We start from the raw sequence: 16,942 nt of genomic DNA, 5'->3' as shown, positions 1-16,942 counted from the left end.
GTCACTTACCTTCAGTAATGCTCTTTCTGTTTATACTGTAGCCACACATTCTTCACCTTTAGAATATTCAACCCAGGCGCCAGACTAGATCCATATTTTTGTTTTACAGCAGTGCTCCTAAGTGCCACTAGGTAGTGCAGTGCGGCGGCACGTTGGCTTTGTTCTGCCTCCAAAGTGATGGAAAAGAGCAGCATATATGCGCCACCTCTGAATGCCGATGTCAGTTTCCTGTCTGACTATCTGCGCCCTTGGACACAGAGCACAAAAAAAAAAGATCAGTACAATTTTTCAGACCTCTAATTTGGGACCTATTTAGATATCCACAGAACGGGGAGATCTGAGGGCAGTAAGAAATCTGTGGGTAGATAGTGTGTCCACCAGAAAGCGCATTATGGAAGATAAGCAACTTGTTTTTCTAATGGATACTTCTTACTGCAGATTCCTGAGCTTCAGAATAGATACTGAAGCCATATGTTTTCTGAATTGGTCTCAGACCAGAAAATCTTGCACGACAAAACAGGCAAAATGCCAAGCCCTTCTGACCTGATTGTCAAAGGAGTGTGCACCAACTGCCACACTGTAGCCTGAGAGATGTCAAGGACAGGCACGCCACATACCCAACTCAGTAGTAGAGACCTTCAACCTGATGGAAAAAGCCCTAAGACCTACAGGAGGCTGCCTTTTGGCCAGTCCGCAGCAGATCTTAATTCTGCACAGATTTTCCTTTCTTCGCTCCAGAGAATCCCACAAAAAGCTGATCATCCACCAAATAATCCTTGGTACGATAAAAAATTATTTGAGACCAACCAATGGAGCCTTGCCTCCTCTTATGAAGGTTGAAGTGGGGCAAAGAATGCTGTAGAGTGAGGGACTGCCCAGCGAAGAAAGGAGTCACAATTTTCAGCATGAAGGCTACCTGAGTCCTCAGCAGCAGCTTGTCTGGGAAAATAGGGTGGTGCAGGGTAGATGTACTGCTAGAGCCTGGCGTTCACTCACAGAACGAGTTGAAGTGATCACACTGAAGAAGACAGTCTTATAAGGTCGGAAGATGCAATGAGCAGCTGTGTATCCGCTCCAAGAGTACAAAGAAGGATCAACAAGACGAAGTTCTAGTTCCACTTTGCCATCACAAAAATGACAAGAGGGAACATGTATGCCAAACCTTTAATAAACCACATCACAACAGGTGACAACGAAAGCAGTTGGCCCAACAAATGCAAAAAGGCCAAACAAAACCAACATATTATAGTGCCCACTGCAAAAACTTGTGGGGTCAAAGAAAAAAAAAAAGAAAACTAACAAAATATCCAAAGGTTTGGCTTGTAGTGCTTGTTAGGGCTCTGGTCTTGCAGACTGTACACATGGCCACAAACTAGTTCCAGTGCCTGCCATAAATGAACTTTGTAGACAGGCTCCTGGCAGCAAGGATGACATCCATAACCTCAAGTGTTAGGCTGAAGGAAGTCAAGTGCAGTCCATCATTCTCCAACCATGGTGGTGTAGATGGTGCAGGTTTCGGCACAGAAAGTTGTCCAGATGCTACAGCAGAAGATTCTCCAGAGGTAGCAGCCTGATCAGCGAATAGATGTTCATGCCCAGAAGTTCTGAGTACACTTTCCCGGCCCAATCAAGAGCCACTAGGATGGCTTAGGCCCTGTCATTTCTGATCTCCAGACCTCAGGTCAGAAGAGGCAGAGGTGGAAAGGCATACAGGAGTACTGTGTTACCCTCCAGCCAAAACACATTTCCTAGCAAGAGTTTGTGCAGAAACTCCAAAGCACAAACGTTTTGACACTGCACATTTGATGGTGGCTGAAAGATCCAGCCCGGGTCCCCTCTACTATCAGAAGATGCTCGGTTTCATCTCAGGATGTAGTCACAATTTGGAAATTCACCAGGTGCTGCCGGATGAGCTTCTCCGCCTTTATGTTCAAAGATCCTGCCAAGTGGTTCATGTCAAGGAGATGCCCGATTCTCCAAACACCAGCAGAGGCAGCGCAAAGCCTTTTGGCACAGGTCACATTCCAGCCTGCTTTTGCAGGAGTACATGGCAGTAGTGTTCTGTGTGTGAACCCACACCAGTTTCCCCAGGATAAAAAGAGGAATGCCTCCCACGTCAAATGAATGGTCCTCAACACCAACAGGTTGACCTGGAGCCAGGATTCCTATGGAGACCAGAGTCCTCTAATATGGTCTTCCCCCAGATTTGTCTAAACCTGCAGTGAGGCATCCATCACCACAGTCAGCTCTGGGTGGGGAAGGGAGAGGGTTCTGCCACTAGTGCAACTGTGGTCGAGCAGCTACCATTTCAGATCTCATGCAGTCTCCTCAGAAATCAAGATGGCATCCAATGGGTTTCCTGGTGCTGTTTTCACTGAGACCTCAGATTCCATTCCACAACCTGCATATATCACCCTGCATAGACAAGCAGAATGCAGGAGGCTAGTAGGCTAAGAAGCCTCAGATCTTCTCTCACTGAGGTCCAGGACTGAGGTTGCAATGTTGAGATCACAGCAAAAGTCAATGTCCCAGAGTCGCTGTTAAGGAGGAAAGGCTGTGAACTGCATTGCGTCAACACAGGTACTAGAAAAGGAAGCTGCTCTGAAGAAGTCATATGTTACTTCAGCTTGTTGATCAAGAACCCTGTCATCTGGATGTGGTATCAACTTACTGTGGCAAGCCTGCCATTACCAGCCAGCCACTAAAGTAAGGAGAAATGGGTACCCCTAACCTCCAAAGATAAAAGTCGACAACCACAAACACTTTTGTGACCGCCCAGCAGGTACTGGTGAGGCCGAAGTAGAGCAGAGCAAGCTGAAAATGCCTTTGGCCCAACTTAAAACACTGGTTGATATCTGTGGGAATGTAGGACGGGTGTTCGAAAATAGGTGTCTTGCAGGTCAGAGGTCCCCATACAGCCCCCCTTGATCCAGGGCAGACAGAATGTAAAAGTTTCCTACCTGTAGGTGTAGCTTTGCAGCTTGAAGAGCTTTCTGGATTCACATGCTGTGCATTATTCAGTCTTTTAGTGGTTGGCTATGCAATTCTCCACTACTTTTAGTCCTTCTCTTTTTGAATTTTGTTTGTTGGTAGGAGTTGTCCCCTGTGATGTCCTGCTTCCTTCAGAAGTTCTCACCTTTGGTCACGACTTTCAGATTTCTTTTTTTTTTTTTAATGCTTCCTCCCCCCATCTTTTTTGCAGAAGTGGGTGGGCCACTTATGAATCCAGTAAATTCTTCAACCTGCAAAACTACACCTACAGGTAAGAAGCTTTACATTTCAGCAGGAATATTTTCTGTATTGTATGCTTTGTACTTTATTCCTTGAAGTCTTTAAAGAAGAGCTTGGTCCATGGATGTTAATTAGATAAGCAACATGAAGGGCAGTTTGCAATAGAACACAATGTGAGTGGTGGAATACTAAGATCTCCCTTTGATCAGAAATAGCCTGTTTTGATAAAATATCTGTTTTGTAATATATATTTGTCTCTTTTTCTGTCCATATGGTGGATTTTTCAGACACTAAAAGGAAGACTGGCCTTATTACATTTATCTACTTTCCCAACTTAAGATGGCCGCCACTTCCATGTCCTCTATTTCTTCATTCCGGTTCTGATTTTTAACAAACTAATGCAGATACGAAGAACGGGTCTATTATAGCTGCTTTCTCCAGGGCAGAGTATTTGGCCAAAAGCAGGCAAGATACATTTTTGTTAGTCGCTTTAAGGCAGGTTTATTGAGTACATGCCGATTTCAAGATGGCCACCATCTTTGCTTGTTTGGAGTTGGATGTATAAGGCTCCCTTTGCCCATTACTCACATGAAGACACAGGTTTTTGGCCTTTCATTCCTTTCTACACCGGCATCCTCAGGATGGGTCCAGGTGCTGCCCGAGTGATTTAATCAGGCTTGCGAATGTGGCAAAACACACATGCAAGAACGCCCGGTCATGTAAGACTGTTGGATGCTGCCAGAGTGATCTAACGCGAAACACAGAATTGTAAACGCAGTGACCAATACACACAAGAGATGCCCTATTTACAGGATTTGATGAAGAATTGGTAAAGAGACAGATTACACGATATCACAGCTGGAAGGACGCTCCCTATTGAATTAAGCTGCTGAAGTAAGCGACTGACCGCTTATTTTAGTCTATTTGATGCTTTCAGGAATGGAAAGCAGACAAGCAACACAGGAGCGGACTATAATATATATATATTGTAATTGATCCTAGAGTGAACTCTTATAAATACCACATATTTACTACATGGAAAATCTTGAATGAAAAGGTAATCTTTGCCTATAAACCCATATGTCGCCTTCTTCACCTCCTGGGCGATGGGAGCGAAAATAAAGAAACTGGCGTTGATGCACAGGGATAGTGCTTACATGCGGCTCTGATCGATAACTTCCGGGGCAGAACAAAGCCAATGCGGTGCTGCACAATGTCTCCTAGAGGCATGCAGGAGTACTGCAATGAAAACTTCCGGATCCAGTCTGCAGCCTCTCAAAACGGCAGCAATAAAGTACACAAACATGGCTTCAAATATAACCTTGCCTTAGAGGATTATGTATAGATATAGATGCTGATGTGTAATTAAATAGACATGTTTGAAGCCTCAGGTATACCATTATCGGAAGGAGATGGTGGCTCTCTTTCATCTAAATCATCTGCAGATGACATAGTGCCTGTAGATGGGGTTCGTGGTAGTCGCCGCTTAAAATCTCCTAAATGAGAAGAGTAAAAAAGTTTTAAATTTTTTTTAACCCAATTCTTACAGACGTATTAAAATGTCTTCATAAAAAGCCATAAACCCTTGCATTCAGTTAAGCAAGTTCAACAACTGCTTGCAATTGTAACACAAGCCTCAATACACACATTCATTCTTATATGTCTGCTGTCTTGCATGGTGAGACACAGCAAGCCTGCCACCTACTAGCACTACACTACAAATGTTTGTTAGGGGGTGTTTTTTATTTAAATTGCAAAAAACTGAGTGAGTTAGATAAATAATGCCCTGACACGTCATTTTTGTGTGACATGTGGATCTAAAACCAATGCTGGCAAATATGGAAACTAGCTATGGGAGAACTAGCATACCCATGTTGCAGATGAACAAGTTACTTACATTTGAAAATCAATTATCTGGTAGTGACATTCTAGTTGCAGATTCCTTACCTTAGAATTTCCCCCAGGTGTCGGACTGGATACGGAGATTTTTCATCAAGCAGTATCCTTGTGAACTGTCAGGTGGTGTCGGTCGACTCCTTGTGAGTCACTGGCATTGTGATCGCAATGATGACGTTGCAGTCATATAGAGGCACCACACCCCAGCTTGCTGATGTTAGTTCCTTTTCATGACTTTCCATGCCAGTAATGAGGAGCTGTGAAGAACACCGATATTTGTGCGCCAAAACTAGGGCTCTGAATAGGGAGTCATTGTCCCTAGTAATCAGTTCGCAAGCAGGGAGGATGATGGGTAGGTCGGTAAGGAACCTGCAACTAGAATAGGTCTCCACCAGATAATTCATTACCGAAGGTGAGTTGTAGGAAGCTGGCTCTGTATATACTATATCAAAATGAGATATTGTGCACAGAGTCCAGGGGGTTCCCAGAGGCTTAACAGAGGCTAAAGCAGATAATACTAATGCTCTTTTGTGTTAGTGTGGTCGAGCAGTTAGGTTATCAGAGGGTAGTGCAAAGCATTTTTTGTACACACACTCACAGACAACAGAAGAAACAAACACTCAATGACTTAACTCCACACCAATGGTTTTTATATAGCAAACATTTTCTTAATTTATTTCTAGAACCATAAGATTCAAGTTGCAGGTAACTACTTCAATAGATTTGTATTTCGCACATATATCAACAGTACTTTGTTTGAAATTGGTAAATTGTACAGTTTTTGAAATATTGGCAATTATATCATTAGAATTCCAGGTAGGCACCAAACACACACCCTCAGTGGCACAGCGGCGGCCGGGTGCTGGATGCAAAAAGAGCATTGGGCTCCCAATGCTTATCTATGAGGGGACCCTGGGGATCACTTAGATGCTATGCTGCAGGCTGGGTCCAGGGGGTTGGTTCGGGAAAACCACAGGCTGGACTAAGAGGGCCGCATGCTGAACACTGCTACACCAGTGGTCGAGTTCACCAAGGCCTGGGGGCTGCGGGTGCAGTGTGTACCTCTGGGTGTTGGATATCTTCACCCAGAGCTTTCACGGTCGGGGGGGGGGGGGGGGGGGGGGGCGGGGGGGGGGGGGGAGGGGGTGCTCTGGATTAACACTGCAGGTGTCGTTGTGAGGGGCAGGAGATGTCAACCCTGTGTGGGCACTTGCTTGGAATTGCTGGGGGATCCTCTCTAACTGGCGTGGCCACCTGGACACGGGCCGTGGCTGTCGGATTCAGACTGGTCAGGAACTCTGATTCGGGGAGGCTCTGGAGTCCTTTGGTGTAGTTTCTTTTTGGACAGGGCCGCTGTCCTCCAGAGTTCTTGGTCCTCAAGGGGTGCAGGGCAGTCCTCTGGAGCTTGGCAGAGGTCGCTGGTCCCGCAGGATGTGTTGCAGGTTTTTTGAAGCAGGAGACACCCCGGTAGGGCTGGGGCTAAGTCAGTTTGCATCTTCCTTCTTCTCTGTTGGGGGTTCAGCTTTGCAGTCCTTTCTTGTCAGGTCGCCAGGACTCTGCAGACTAGGGTTCAGGGGAGCCCTTAAATCCTGGATTTAGGGGCATTACATGGGTCAGAGGGCAGTAGCCAATGGCTACTATCCCTGAGACTTGCTACACCCTTCTTGTGTCCACTCCCTTTGGTGAGGGAGACACAATCCTAACCTTATTGGTCGCTCTCCTCCAAACCAAGATGGAGGGTTTAATTAAACTGAAGCAAGGGTTAAGATGAGGTGGGGGGGAGGAAAGCACCTCCACCCAGGACAGGCTTCGATTCTGACCACAGAGTGCACAAAGGCACTCACCCCATATGGTCAGAAACTTGTCTGAAAGTGACAGGCTGGCACAGACCGATCAGTTTTACAATAGCAGTTGGGCTAACATATAGGGGGCACCTCTAAAATGCGCTCTGTGTGCATTTTTCAATAAATCCCACACTGTCATCAGTGTGGGTTTATTGTGCTGAGAAGTTTGATAACAAACTTCCTAGTATTCAGTGAAGCCATTATGGTGCTGTGGAGTTCGTAATGACAAACTCCCAGACCATCTACTCCGTATAGCTACACTGCACTTAAAATGTCTAAGAATTGACTTAGACACTGTAGGGGCATATTGCTCATGTAGCTATGCCCTCACCTGAGGTATAGTGTACCCTGCCTTAGGGCTGTAAGGCCTGCTAGAGGGGTGACTTACCTATGCCACAGGCAGTGGTTTGTGGGCATGGCACCCTGACAGGGGTGCCATGTAGACTTTGCCTTTTTCTTCCCACCAGCACACAAATGCTGCAAATGCAGTGTGCGTGTGCTTAGTGAAGGGTACCCCAGGGGGGCATAATACATGCTGCAGCCCTTGGGGACCTTCCATGGCCACAGGGTCCTTGGTACCATGGGTACCTTTTACAAGGGATTTAACAAGGTACCATGGGTGTGCCGATTGTAAAAACAAAGGTACAGATTTTGGGGAAGACCACTGGTGCTGGAGCCTGGTTAGCAGGATCCCGCACACTTTCAAAGTTGGCTTCAATATCAGGCAAAGTGGAGGGGTAACCATGCCAACAGTGGCACTTTCCTACATAAGTAACTTGTTCATCTGGTAGAGACTTCTAGTTGCAGATTCCTTACCTTAGAATGAATACCCAAGCAATACCATCCTCGGAGATGGGCTGCGAACCAAGATCAGACTAAAAAGACCTGCAGGATCAAACAGCCAAAGTAGCCATCTCTACGGACCTGACTGTCCAGGCAGAAGTGCTTTGTGAACATTTGCAAGGACACCCACATTGATGCCTGGCAGATGTCCAGGACTGGAACTCCGCATGTCAACGCAGTGGTTGCAGCAGTTGCTCTGGCAGAATGAGCACACAAACCCTGAGGGGGTTGCTTTTTTGCCAAAACATAGCACATCGTAATGCAGAAAACAACCCATTGAGAGATGGTCCGCTTGTGCACCGCCCACCCTTTCTTCACAGCCACATAACCAATAAAAAGTTGATTGTCCACCTGGAAGTCTTTGATACAACGGAGGTAGAACGCCAGTGCTCTTTTTGGATCCAGGTGGTGGAGTCTCACCTCTTCATCAAAAGGATGTGGGGTGCGTAAAAAGTAGGAAATGTGATGGATTGACCTACATGAAAGGTCGTGACCACTTTAAGGGAGGTTTGAGGCCCTCCAACGAAGCACCACTTTGTCAGGATGGACAGACAGAAATGGTGGCTTTGAAGAAAGAACTTGGAGCTCGCTAACTCTGCAAGCAGAGTTGATAGCAATAAAAAAGGCTGTCTTTAAAGTGAGAGCCGCAAGGGACAATTATTGTAGTGGCTCAAAAGAAGCACACATAGTATGTAAGTATCTAGGTCAAATCCGACTGCGGCATTATGAACGGGTTAGGTGGGAACATGTTAATCAGTCCCTTAAGAAACCTCCCAATGATAGGAGATTTGAACAAAAGTGGTTGATCTGGCAGTCTAAGAAAGGCAGAGCAGGCAGACAGGTAGCCTTTAAGGGCGCCTAAAGTAGAGCCCTGCTGGGCAAGAGAGGTTGAACAGTAAAACCTCAGACAGAGGTGCAGAAAGGGGATCAACAGATTTGTTGGTACACCATGCCACAAATTTGTTCCAAAGACAGGTGTATACCATGTTGGTGGAGAGACGCCTGGCTGCCAAGGTTACATTGCAGACTTCAGGCGGGTTGAAAGCTGCAGAGGCTTGCAGCATGCGTGGCTGGATGGGAATGGACGCAGTTAGGCGCCCCTTCCGTAGCCATGAAAGGGGCAAAAAGAGGACAGGGGCAAGGAGCAGCTGCGAGGCCAAGGGACCGAGCCATAGCCCAGGAGTCTGCTTTGTCTCCAAAGAGACGGGTACCATCAAAGGGCATGTCGATGAGTGACTGTTGAGACATCCCCCGAAAAGTTTGCACGGTAAGGCCACCGTTGACTCATCCAATCTGCTCAATGAGTCTGTAGTGTCCAGCCTACAACATATAGTGAACTTGGCTGCATCTTTCCGGTCAGCAACAGCTTGGAAGAGTATAGCATGGGTCTCCTCCGGAACCTGCGTCAGTACCTGCGTGGCCGTATCTCAGAGCGTATGAGAATAGCAGCCCAAAAGGCATGCCGTATTCACAGGCTGCAATGCCAAACTGGAGGAGTAGAACATTTTCTTCCAAAGTTGATCCAGTCTCTTTGATTCCCTATCCGGGGTGCGGGTGGGAATGCACCCGAAGAAGAAAACTGGATGACAAGGCTCTCGGGCGTAGGATGTTGGGTAAGAAATTTAAGGCTGTTCGGTGCAGGCAATGGCGGCGGGCGATCGTCCTGTTCACAGGAGCCCCTGTGCTGGGTTTGGACCAAGCACTCAGAAAGACATCAGTGAGGGCCTCATTAAAATATTAGAGGGATTCAGAGGTGGAAGCCTTAGGCTAAAGCCCCTAACTAAGGAGATTAGTCCTGACTGCCACAGAAGGTAGCTCAAGACCATGGACCTCGGCCGCCCTTCTCACCACTATAGAACACAATGCTTTCTCCACCGTAGCAACGGTAGAGGGATAAAGCTTGCTAGAGTCAGGAGAGGTATCCAGACCACTAGCTTTGCCCAATTCCGGTGCCCAGTCCATTTCAGGGTCTTCCAGCTGGAATTCTAAAGATTCCAGCAACCCCTCCACACTTTCCCTGTATCTGTACCTATAACAATAAGGGCCGGGGTCCAACCTGGGGAATGCAGGCCCCATCAAAGATTTACTTGCCGTTGAGCGGCATCAGTCTGCCTCCAGCCAGGAGTCAGCATAAGTATGGGCTCAACGTTAATCGTGGGCCCGACTGACGTTGGAAGCGTTGGATGTCTTTGCTGGCCCCGTGGGAGGTCGCGTTGGCATGACCGGCATCTGCATAGATTTGACACTGGATCTCGAGGGGGGAGGGGGGGCCCTCCAAGCCCACTGGGCATTGCAAAGGTGTTGTCACAAATATGAGGCGCAAGGCCTCATAGAATTCCTTAAGTTGGGCAGAGGTCGCTCCGGCTCCCAGAAACTCTGGGAGGCATGGAGTTGGCCCCGAAACAGGCTCTGAAGACTGAGGCTGAGAGCAATAGGGCAAAGTTGAATAATGTTTGCTCTTCTTCTACTTATTCTTCTTGTGACCCGCATGTCCCAAGGACTTCGAATGGGACGAAGAAGAGTGGTGGTGGCTCCGCAAGCAGTCTCATGACCTCCCTCTAGATCAAGACTAGGAGCGACGCGGAGTTGAGTGCCAGGCTGCCATGCGCTTTAAGGACAGCTCCCTCAAAGCCTTTGGGTTCATGGCCCAGCGCTCAGAGCACGACTTTGGGTCATGGTCGCTTTCCAGGCACCACAAACATACGAGGTGCGGATCAGTCACCAACATCATGCGGTGACAGGAGTCACCCGGCTTAAGCCCGGTCTTCTGTGACATCCTAGACACACCCAAAAGTTTCAATAACACGACAAAATGGTCGAAGTCAGTCAAACGACTGAGGATAGGTCTCTCTACATCTGCATGTAGGCTGGTGCGGAAAGAAAAGAAAAGACAGCACGCCAGGGTGGGCCTATACAAGACATTGTTACGGCAATCACAACACTTAACGATGCAGGTGGAGTCGACCGATGCCACCTGATGGCGTGCAAGGGTATTGTTTAAAGAAAAATCTCCACATCAGGTCGGACGCCTGGGGAAAGTTCTAAAGTGAGACATCTGCAACTAGAAGTCTCTATTAGATGCAGGGCATTTATTGACCGATACTGACACAAGGTGGGCACACTGAATTACTTAAATATTAGCTGCATGTTAGACATCACACTGCTTGCTTGAAGTTTACCCAGCCACTTTATTCATCAAATGTCAGCTGTGCAAGATGGGCGTTTTCAAGGGGTTTCAAGCGACAATTCAGAATATCCAGGATGAAAAGGTTATACGTATTGGACTGTGTAGTACAAATAACCTCATATAATGTCAGGGTTTAAAGTTAGCACCATAACACCACTAACTGATCTAGACAAAAGGCAATATGAAAGATGTTAGATGAAAAAAGCACCTCTGCACTAGCAACATTTCATTATTCCATAGCACTGCTACTATATGCTCATCATAGAGACCCAGATTATCAACTCAGAAGTACTAGAAGACAATTAGAAAAAACAGCACTCTCCTAAGACATTCTAGATAGGAAAGCATCTTCTGAGCAAGGCAGCCTCTGCTTACCGTAGGGGTGGGAAGCCTTTGTTTGAATTTAACAGGTTGATGGTTGCCTTAGGCTGGATGGCTTCAGCTCAATTAAAAGAAACAAACTAGACATTCCATTAACTGACTTTCAATAAATCTAGTTGTATCCATGCAAAATGCCCTGTTGGCATAAACTAAAGAATCTTAGATCTCAAAACACAGAGAAAAGGTACACTCAAGGACCTACCAGGTTCAAGACAATGAACTTGTGACTGGGCAAAAAGAACTTTCTAGACTTGGTTTTAAATAAACAAGAGTGTGGGTAGCCTCTTCTATTACTGGGAATAGTTAAATGTTTCATGCTACACAAGACCTCCTGCAGCAAAAAAAAAAAAAGTCTGGTGTGCACACAGGACATGTCCATGCCTTAGGGAGCATAAAGTTCACAGCTAATTCGGTCAGTGTAGCGGTCAGAGGAACAAGTCAGTAGGAAGCAAAAAGGGAAGAGGACACAGCTGAAAGAATGTAAACGGAGAGTCAATAAAAACAATACAAAGATATCTTGAAGTGGACAGCATATCATTAGGATTACAGGAAGTCAAACAAACAATCAGTTCTACAAAACAGAAAGCTCTTGCAATATAAGCATTATTTGACGTATGTACCTGGACTGGCAGATGGAGAATCCATAGAGCGTGATTCACTGCTTCCCCCAGCACTTTCAGAATCACTGCACATCCCACTAATTTGGTTACCCACTGACCAGGAACGGAAAGGGGGTGGTCCTCTTACTGCTTAAAATATCAAAATAAGGTACATTTATAAATCCTTCTCTGCAACAATCTTCCAAAATTCATGGCACTGAGAAGATTTTCCAAATTCATGAAGAATAATGATCTTTGTCAAACCAATGTATTAACACAGAACTCAACTTCCTTCACTTTACACAACCAATCACATTCAGCCAAACTAACAAAAGCTGCTTAAGGATTAAGAGACCAGGTACAAACCCCAATCCCAAGAACACACTCAAAGCCCAGGTAAAGGAAGGGAACCTAATTTATTAGCCAGGGCTCCCGGCTTTATGTTGTGCATTTATATATGTATGTGGGGGCCTTAAACTTTTTTTTTTTTCAGGACATGCGGACCATGACCAATCAGATGGCTTTATTTTTTTTAATTTGCACTACTGCAGGACTCTCGCAGGCATCTTGCAAACCCAACCGTCCAGATATAAACAGTTCTTGAACCTTTATTTCTCAAAAACTACTGAACATACTTACATTGAATCATAAAAAGTCCATTTTCTGGACCAAGATCAGCTTTAACCGTTTTGGCGGTAGCCCTTTCCAAAAATCCCTATAGAAACTGTATGAGGAAATTACATTTTGGGACCCACACCCCCTTTTCTCAGCCCCTGCTCGATGTAACACCCCAAAAATTTCCAGGATGGAGCTGAGGGTCGAAAAAAAGCAACAAAAAAAAAAGCACATTTTTGGAAAGTGCTGTGACGATTCATGAAACAGCACCAAAATTAGCAAACCATTTCCTATAGAATGTAGTCCTAACTGTAACTACACAGTGGCGACTTCCACTCATTTCTATCCATCTATAGATGGATATATTTATTTCTCTATCAAAATATGGAAAATGTCACTTACCCAGTGTACATCTGTTTGTGGCCTGAGACGCTGCAGATTCACATGCTGTGCATTATCCTGCCATCTAGTGTTGGGCTCTGAGTGTTACAAGTTGTTTTTCTTCGAAGAAGTCTTCGAGTCACGAGACCGAGGGACTCCTCCCTTTCGGCTCCATTGCGCATGGGCGTCGACTCCATCTTAGATTGTTTTCCCCGCAGAGGGTGAGGTAGGAGTTGTGTATATAGTCAAAGTGTCCATGCAATGAAGTGAGTATGTATATACATAATGTGTATAAAAATAGTATATATTTACAAATATACAGGTTTCATCAACTTATAACGGCTACAGGCTCCCGGGGAGGCGGGAGGGCACATGTGAATCTGCAGCGTCTCATGCCACGAACAGATGTACACTGGGTGACATTTTCCGTTTGATGGCATGTGTAGCTGCAGATACACATGCTGTGCATAGACTACTAAGCAGTTATCTCCCCAAAAGCGGTGGCTTAGCCTGTAGGAGTTGAGGTTGTCTGAAATAATGTTCTAATACAGCCTGTCCTACTGTGGCTTGTTGTGTTGTTAACACATCTACACAGTAATGTTTTGTGAATGTATGAGGCGTAGACCATGTGGCTGCCTTACAGATTTCTGTCATAGGTATATTTCCTAGAAAGGCCATTGTGGCGCCTTTCTTCCTAGTGGAGTGTGCCTTTGGCGTAATAGGCAGATCTCTTTTTGCTTTAATATAGCAGGTCTGAATACATTTCACTATCCATCTGGCAATGCCTTGTTTGGATATTGGATTTCCTGCATGAGGTTTTTGGAAGGCTACAAACAATTGTTTTGTCTTGCGAAATTGTTTTGTTCTATCAATGTAATACATTAGTGCTCTTTTGATGTCTAACGTATGTAAGGCTCTTTCGGCTACTGAGTCTGGTTGTGGAAAAAAGACTGGGAGTTCCACTGTTTGGTTTAGGTGGAACGGTGATATAACTTTTGGTAAGAACTTTGGATTTGTACGGAGAACCACTTTATGTTTATGTATTTGTATAAAGGGTTCTTGTATAGTGAATGCTTGTATTTCACTTGCTCTAAGAGATGTGATAGCTATTAGGAAGGCTACTTTCCAGGTTAAGTATTGCATCTCACAAGAGTGCATGGGTTCAAATGGTGGACCCATGAGTCGTGTTAATACAATATTGAGGTTCCACGAGGGAACTGGTGGTGTTCTTGGGGGTATGATTCTTTTTAAACCCTCCATAAATGCTTTGAAGACTGGGATTCTAAAGAGTGATGTTGAATGTGTAATCTGCAGATAGGCAGATATTGCTGTGAGATGTATTTTGATAGAAGAAAATGCTAGTTTTGATTTTTGGAAGTGCAATAAGTAGCTTACAATGTTTTTTGCAGAAGCATGTAATGGTTGAATATGATTATTATGGCAGTAATAAACAAATCTTTTCCATTTATTTGCGTAACAATGTCTTGTAGTAGGTTTCCTAGCTTGTTTAATGACCTCCATACATTCTTGTGTAAGGTCTAAAGATCTCAGGAGCCAAATTGCTAGATTGAGCGATGCTGGATTCGGGTGTCTGATCTGTTGTTTGTGTTGAGTTAACAGATCTGGTCTGTTTGGCAGTTTGATATGAGGTACTACTGACAGGTCTAGTAGTGTTGTGTACCAAGGTTGTCGTGCCCAAGTTGGTGCTATCAGTATGAGTATGAGTTTGTTTTGACTCAATTTGTTTACTAGATACGGAAGGAGTGGGAGAGGGGGAAAAGCGTATGCAATTATCCCTGACCAACTCATCCATAACGCATTGCCCTTGGAGTGAGGATGTGGGTACCTGGACGCAAAGTTTTGTCATTTTGCGTTTTCTTTTGCTGCAAATAGGTCTATTTGCGGTGTTCCCCATCTTTGGAACTAAGTTTTTAGTATTTGGGGATGAATTTCCCATTCGTGGATATGTTGGTGATCCCGAGAGAGATTGTCGGCTAACTGATTTTGAATTCCTGGTATGAACTGCGCTATTAGGCGAATGTGGTTGTAAATCGCCCAATGCCATATCTTTTGAGCTAAGAGACAATTGTGTCGAGTGTGTCCCTCCCTGTTTGTTCAGATAATACATTGTTGTCATGTTGTCTGTTTTGACAAGAATGTGTGTGTGGGTTATTAGTGGTTGAAATGCTTTCAACGCTAGAAATACTGCTAGCAGTTCTAAGTGATTTATATGAAGCTGTCTCTGCTGAGTGTCCCATTGTCCTTGGATGCTGTGTTGGTTGAGGTGTGCTCCCCACCCTACCATGGAAGCATCCGTTGTGATTACCTATTGAGGCACTGGGTCTTGGAAAGGCCGCCCTTTGTTTAAATTTATAGTATTCCACCACCGAAGCGAGGTGTATGTTTGGCGGTCTATCAACACTAGATCTTGAAGTTGACCCTTGTGACCATTGTGATGCTAGGCACTGTAGTAGGGTCCGCATGTGTAATCTTGCGTTTGGGACAATGGCTATGCATGAGGACATCATGCCTAGTAGTTTCATTTCTAATTTTACCTAAAACCTTTGGTTTGGGTGCATGGCCTGTATTACGTTTTGGAATGCCTGTACCCTTTGTGGTCTTGGAGTGGCAATCCCTTGTTTGTGTTGATTGTTGCTCCTAAGTACTGTTGTATTTGACACGGCTGTAGGTGTGATTTTTGTAGTTGAGTGAGAACCCTAGCTTGTGAAGGGTTTCTATAACGTACTTTGTGTGTTGTGAACACCGTTCTTGCGTATTGGTTTTGATTAACCAATCGTCTAGATACGGGAACACATGTATTTGCTGTCTTCGGATATGGGCTGCCACTACAGCAAGGCATTTTGTAAAAACTCTTGGCGCTGTTGTTATTCCGAATGGCAACACTTTGAACTGGTAATGTACCCCTTGGATTACAAGCCTTAAGTATTTTCTGTGGGAAGGATGTATGGGTATATGGAAATACGCATCCTTGAGGTCTAATGTTGTCATGTAGTCTTGTTGTTTGAGCAATGGGATCACGTCTTACAGTGTCACCATGTGAAAGTGATCTGATTTGATGTAAAGATTTAAGGTTCTGAGATCTAAGATGGGTCTTAGAGTTTTGTCTTTTTGGGGTATGAGAAAGTACAGGGAGTAAACACCCGTTCCTTTCTGATGATTTGGTACTAGTTCTATTGCATCTTTTTGCAACAACGCTTGGACCTCCAGCTGTAATAGATCCATGTGTTGTTTGGACATGTTGTGTGTTTTCGGTGGCACATTTGGAGGGAATTGTAGGAATTCTATGCAATAACCATGTTGGATAATGGCTAGGACCCACGTGTCTGTTATTTCCTCCCAGTTTTGGTAAACATTTGTTAGTCTCCCCCCCACTGGTGTTATGTGTTGGGGATTTGTGACACCGAAGTCACTGTTTATTTTGCGGGGTCTTGGGACTTTGGAACTTTCCTCTAGTTTTAGGGAACTGTCCCCCTCTGTATTGTCCCCGAAAACTTCCCCTCTGATACTGGCTCTGGTATGTGGGCCTTGTTTGTGAGGTTGAGGGTTCTGTGCTCTGTCCCCGAAACCCCCCTCTAAACTGTGTTTTTCGAAATGTGCCTCTGCCCTGTGGGGAGTAGAGTGCGCCCATGGCCTTAGCCGTATCTGTGTCCTTTTTAAGTTTCTCGATAGCAGTTTTCACTTCCGGCCCAAACAACTGCTGTCCGTTAAAAGGCATATTCAGCACCGCCTGTTGAATTTCTGGCTTGAATCCTGAGGTGCGTAGCCATGCATGTCTCCATATGGTGACCGCTGTATTTACAGTTCTTGCAGCTGTGTCTGCTGCATCCATTGCTGCGTGATGTACACAGGGTCTGTTGGTGGTGGTTTGTACTTTTTCTCCACTCTTGGAGTGATGGCCCTGCCTTTCACAGGCTCTTGAAATACTTGTTTGGAGTGTTTCAACA

The 16,942-nt window shown here is 45.3% G+C and overlaps 1 protein-coding gene across 4 annotated transcripts in view; it reads right to left on the bottom strand.

Moving 5' to 3' along the window:
• Positions 1–16,942, bottom strand: part of ARHGAP29 (Rho GTPase activating protein 29) — a 279,984-nt gene that overhangs the window by 45,346 nt on the left and 217,696 nt on the right. For 2 of the 4 annotated variants that reach the window (XM_069231416.1, XM_069231418.1), the window contains exons 15-16: positions 12,003–12,128; positions 4,629–4,727 (exon numbers count right to left, since the gene is read on the bottom strand). In XM_069231416.1, the coding sequence (XP_069087517.1) occupies positions 4,629–4,727; positions 12,003–12,128 (225 nt within the window). Of the gene's footprint in view, positions 1–4,628; positions 4,728–12,002; positions 12,132–16,942 lie in introns of all 4 variants that reach the window. The other 2 variants (XM_069231415.1, XM_069231417.1) reach the window with 1 other exon arrangement.

The sequence above is a fragment of the Pleurodeles waltl genome, chromosome 4_2, assembly GCF_031143425.1.
Source record: "Pleurodeles waltl isolate 20211129_DDA chromosome 4_2, aPleWal1.hap1.20221129, whole genome shotgun sequence".
Taxonomy (NCBI): Eukaryota; Metazoa; Chordata; class Amphibia; order Caudata; family Salamandridae; genus Pleurodeles; species Pleurodeles waltl.
This window is presented reverse-complemented; position numbering and strand designations above follow the sequence as displayed.